General features: G+C 39.0%; 1 protein-coding gene across 1 annotated transcript in view; it reads right to left on the bottom strand.

Moving 5' to 3' along the window:
* Positions 1-5,658, bottom strand: part of SACM1L (SAC1 suppressor of actin mutations 1-like (yeast)) — a 30,085-nt gene that overhangs the window by 5,520 nt on the left and 18,907 nt on the right. The window contains exons 9-15 of the mRNA XM_019508886.1: positions 5,257-5,343; positions 4,798-4,866; positions 4,622-4,701; positions 2,439-2,537; positions 1,265-1,403; positions 946-1,015; positions 788-860 (exon numbers count right to left, since the gene is read on the bottom strand). Of these exons, the coding sequence (XP_019364431.1) occupies positions 788-860; positions 946-1,015; positions 1,265-1,403; positions 2,439-2,537; positions 4,622-4,701; positions 4,798-4,866; positions 5,257-5,343 (617 nt within the window). The remainder of the gene's footprint in view (positions 1-787; positions 861-945; positions 1,016-1,264; positions 1,404-2,438; positions 2,538-4,621; positions 4,702-4,797; positions 4,867-5,256; positions 5,344-5,658) is intronic.

Here is a 5,658-nt window from a genome sequence, read left to right on the forward strand (position 1 = left end):
CCACAGTCCCCCAGTTTCTTAATGAGAACAGGGTGAGAGACAGTGTCGAAGGCCTTCCAAAAGTCCAGGAAGACTATGTCCACTGCTACCCCTGCATCTAATGATTTGGTGATCTGATCATAGAAGGCCACCAGGTTGGTCTGACAGGACCTGCCACTGATGAACCCATGTTGGTTGCCCCTAAGCATGAAAACCCCTGCTGGCCCCCCCATGGATGTGTGCCAGCATAATTTTCTCGAACAGCTTGCCTAGGATCAAAGTAAGACTAAATGTCCTATAGTTTCCCAGGTCCTCCTTCTTCCCCTTTTTGAGGATGGGAACCACGCTGGCCCTCTTCCAGTCCTCTGGCACCACACCAGAGCACCATGAGTACTCGTAAAGCCGTGCCAGGGGTCCTGCAATGACCTCAGCCAATTCCTTTGGTACTCTAGGGTGGAGATCATCCAGCCCCGCTGACTTGAATACGTCCAATCCCTCCAGAAGCTCCCTAGCTAGTTCCTCACTAACTCTTGGCCTAGATGTGCCTCCCCTGGGGCCTGAGTGGGGCCCAGCTGGGGGGTGGCTGTTCTGGTTCCTGCTTAGGAAGATGGAGGCAAATAAATTGTTAAGTATGTTGGCTTTATTGTCTGGTGTGGTTTTTTTTTAATGGAGACAAAGAATTAGCTTTCTACCAGACACTTTTAGGACAGGTTTGCAACTAGCGTATGCCTAGAAAACTGAAATCAGTATGAAAAGTTATTATATTATATGTCTTGTTCTCAAACCCAAAATGCTGCCTCTGACTTGCCTTGTGTAGTCTGTCTTTAAGGCACCAGTTCCAGCATATTGTTTGGCACAAGCATTTGCATTATCAGCCCAAGCTGTGAAGAGAGAAACATTATTACTACTATTTTTACTTTATGTTACTTTACTTCAAAATAGGCATTTAACTCAGTCCTAACATACCATTTTTGTAAATTTTTTCAAATTCTGCTTGTTCTTCAATTCTCTGTCCAACGTGCAAAACACCTAACCTCTAGAACAAAAACATCCATAGGATTTCATTAGAGAAAAACAGCTGTTACGTTTACACACGAAAGAGCTCTCTCTCCCAACTAAGACCTAAACATTTCAAATTTCAAGTTGTTAATACTTAATGAACAACTGTTGCACACACACTTACTACAAAAAAGCAAGCATATTTGATCCCAGATGGAAGACATAACAGCCCCTCTCCATCCACACCTTGCTCCTTAATTAGAAATAGTAGGGAAAAAATCTTTACCTGCAGTTGGGCTTGGAGAGAGCGGCGTGCTAGAAGGCTCTGAATCACATTTGTCCGGTCTAGGCAGTCCATGCAATTACTCCGAAATATACCTTCTTGCTGAGTCACCACTTTACCATCAGAATCAACTAGAAAATAACTAGAGGTGTACACTATGTTAAAATGTGCACATCAAAATGCATACAGTAGATGCCTGGGTCCTCCTTGCACCATTTTACAACAAAACACTTTTTATATGGTGTTTTCAGTAATCCAAAACAATCTTCTTTCCATACTAAGTTCTTCACTGCTGTGGTTAAACTTAAAACTCAATATCCGTTTCCTTGTCATCTTGCAGAGGCACTGAATATGCAGCATAGCCAATAAGTGACCATTCTTGGCAATCTGACTGCAGTCCTCACTGCTGTGACTTTGTTAGATTAAGTAAACGGTTTTATAGTTATAAAGGAAACAGACAAACATTTCAGTGGGCTGTCCTCATACTGCAGAGCCAGTATCTGTATATGGTATATAGCTCTCAAAACGCTTGGAGTTCATGGTCTGCATTTTAGGTCTCTGAAGATGCAGAACCACACAGTAAATCATTTTGCCTTCATAGACTAAGGAGAAGTAGTGCAAACTAGAGACTAAATGCTTTAAGCAACTGCTAATCATACAGAACATGAAAATACATATCTGAAGTGAACCCTGTCAAAGGAATGATTGAATGAAGTTAAACATTTGCTGCCATCTAGCTTTTGTAAAGGCTAAACAAAAACAGAAGGTTACTGTTTGATCGCATATGACAATAAATAAATGGTGGGTCTGAAAATTCTATACTGAAAAAAGAAATACCCCTTGTTAAATTACATATAATTTAGAAGCCAAGGTATAGGCCTAGCAGTCAATCCCTTCACCAAAAAGTACAAATTAAGTTTTCCCCACACTGCTCAGCTGCCTACAATTACTCAGAGGTACCTCAAACTATGAAGCATTTTCAACCACATAAGCTTTCAGTTTGCTTCTCAGCACAAGAGACTACACAGATTTGAAGGCATCAACCTTTAAAAATATTTACTTAAACACATCTGAGGTGTAGGCCAGTATGCTTCCTACACACACAAAAAAATACCAGTCAACTTTGTTAATACAGCAGAACTATTCTAAAGAACTGCTGGATGCCTGACAGTCCTACCTGAACTCGTCTTGTTGTTCTGTTAGTTGATTCAACAAAATCTGGAGCCGATCCCACCTCATTCGACTGCATTCTTTATGGAAGTCAAATGCTACATATCTATTCAAAAGAAAGTCACAGAAAATATAAATCTAATTTGGTACAATACAGCTTTAAATTCCAGCTAATGTCTGATGTTAGTAAATTCTTAAGGAGACCTCCTTTTTCTATATATCCATATTCAGTAACTAAAAATAAGACAGGGTTCCGTAAAGTATTAGCGGGTGCATTTTCTGGCCTTTTATACTCTTCTGAAGCATCACTATGTACATCTTGAGGATACAAGCTTCTACACTTTTAGATTACCAGTCTGGAAGTACACCAAGGAAGCTATATGTTCAGCAAATTTAAAATTACTTTGCTACTTATTTTCCCAGAAGTGTGCTAGAAAGCAATCCAACCGCTCATCTGAAGTTTTGAAGAATCTTTCCCTCTGCCATTTTCCCAAGTAACTTCATTCAGTGCACCTCTGACAAAAACAATGCAGGTAAAACATTTCTCACCTCTTCCCTCCAGATCTTGAGTACATTACCATGGTAATGCACCCACACACTTTGCTAGACCAGGCTCTAGAGACCTAGAACAGAAACTGAGCCTTGGACATTCTGCATAGCAAAGACGCATCTGATCAGTGCAATTACTTGATACAAACTATTTTAAATTGTTAATAAATTATTGCTTGTAGGTAGAAAGGAGTGATTTAGGAGTCACTGCATGTAGAGTATTCTTCATACAACGTGAACATGCTTGATAAATTTTCAGCTAAGATATGGTCCCCATCCAGAAGTGCTTTATAGTCCAAATGAAAAAACCTGCCAGACTTACAAGACAATGTGTAGGAGGAATGACTGTTTGTGTAGGTTGGGAAGATGAATTGTGAACGATTTAAGATTGCAGATAAAATGCCACAAACTGATTCAAGTGCCCAGGCTTAAAAAATGCTCAGCTATTTGAATGTCCAATGTTGTCATCTTAAAAAAAAAACAGAAGCTATGGGATTTTACACTTGGATTACTACAAAATTGGATTGGATTTTCTATTTGCAGCAGAAAAGCGCACAAGAAAAATTCCAGTCTACTTAGTTTTGAAATAAACAAATACTAACCCCAAAAAATAGAATAAAAATCTGTCCCCAAAGTGTGGTCTTAAAAAAAAAAGTGTTTACCCCCTTGTATTTCAACACGATGATATATCAGGAGTGGGCAAAATACAGCCCACGGGCCATATCTGGCTTGCCAACTGATCCTATCCAGCCTGCTGGCTCCTGCAGAGGAGTTCACCAAAACTCCTTAAATGGCACTCCAGTCCAAATCAATTACCCACCCTTGCGATATAGGAACATCTATGGCACACAATGCATTCTCTTTAGGACACAGAAGAAGCTAGAAGGCATGGCAGAATGGGAGTGATATGCAACTCCATTACAGCCTTCTGAATTAACTAAATGAAGAAACAACTAATAATTCTCTTTAAAGGCAGATAAATACTACACAAATAAAGCTAACCACATTGCTAGCTTTGTTTTATCCCCCAAAATACACATGAACAGCTTCTACAGAACTTAAAACAAGAATTCCACATTTATGCTCATGGACATCTTTGCCAATACTGGTATGCCAAAATCCCTTAGGCAAGATCGGTGTTGTGGGGAGATGCTATGGATTCATGGCAGTTACTATAACAACACGCCCGCTACACTCAAAGTTGGGGTTAAAAAGAAAGCAAGGGAAGATTACCAAGATCATTTTAAGTTAGACATGAGCATATTTTTGTTGTGTATACACTCTCAAAATTAATTTTGAGCATGGGCATTTATTGCTAAGTCTCATCTCTTAATATCCACTCTCCTTTAGCCCATTTACTCTACCCAGGCTATAAGTTTAACTACTTTTGGTGTCTGTCATTTAGTGTGTCCTCCATTTACTAGATCATACTTTCTGACAGTTTACAATGCTTCTAATTTCTACTAGAAACATATTTCTTCCCTGTTGTTTAATGACTCTGGTCTCCTCTACAGGGACACAAGAATTCTGCAGAACTTTTATGATCCATATGATACCGTTACTATAACTCTTGTTCTTCCTGATTTTATTAGGGCTTTTAAGATGTATGTATATCCATATACAATTTCTGTTTACATGTACCTGACCATTCCATTTCCCATGCTGTTTACCATTTTTGAAAATGTTTGTTCAAGAGGTTTCTCTGAGCCCTTCTGGTTAACCTGTGAAAAGTTAAAATGGCAATAGTAATCATATTTGTTCAAGGAGAGAAAAAAAAATAACAATTTAATTAAATGGTGCAATGAAAAAAGGCATACCAAGTTAACGATCATTTGTTTTCCATAGCTTATTATCTGCGAGTCAAAATGTCTTTGGAAACCATCCATCTGGAAGAGAAAAGTGACACTGGAATCTTAATGGAAGCACAAGTGTATCAGTCATAGTAAAATACAGACCTTTTTCTTGAACAGGCTAAATGTGGTAGAGAGCACTGAACTATGTATCCAACTGTACACAAAAAGTGAGAAGCCAGATGAAATTACTATGCTAGTACTCTTGAGCACATTCAGGCTCTGAACTGGAGTCTGAAAGTAAAAAAGGCCAATACATTGACATACTGCAATACCAAGTCTCTTGCTACCAATCACAATTTAGATACCAATTTCAACTAAAATAGCATAATGCACATATGCAGAAATGAGCGATTTAAATTTGTCGCCATTTTCTACATAGCCCTGGGATACATTAAAGCTTCATACAGTTGAAGAGTCACATACATGATTTACTGTTTTACTGATCTGTGGCTTTGGTTTATACTTGAGGTTTGGTCTCTGTGACCAGAAGAAAGGAATTGATCCACGGGTCTGCAAGACAAGGAGGAAAGAGAATCTTAATTAAAAGATGCAACTTCAAATCCTGCTTGTTGCCTTCTCCTGATATTTCCTTGTTGCAGGTATAGCAAGCTAAATAAATATACATGTCAGGAGGCAAGTACGATTTCCCTTGTGAATTTAACTAGTCACACAATCCAGTCTGATAAGCAGGGATTCTGGTTTTCCCCGATAAAAACAAAACAAACAAAATCACAAAATTCTCTGATAAAAACCCCCAGAATCTGGGATAAAAATTAAAGGTTCACCACAGGCCTCCCCTGGCCCCTGCTAATGTCCCTCACTCCC

The sequence above is a fragment of the Gavialis gangeticus genome, unplaced genomic scaffold (assembly GCF_001723915.1).
Source record: "Gavialis gangeticus isolate Ggan-Ray unplaced genomic scaffold, GavGan_comp1, whole genome shotgun sequence".
Lineage (NCBI taxonomy): Eukaryota > Metazoa > Chordata > Crocodylia > Gavialidae > Gavialis > Gavialis gangeticus.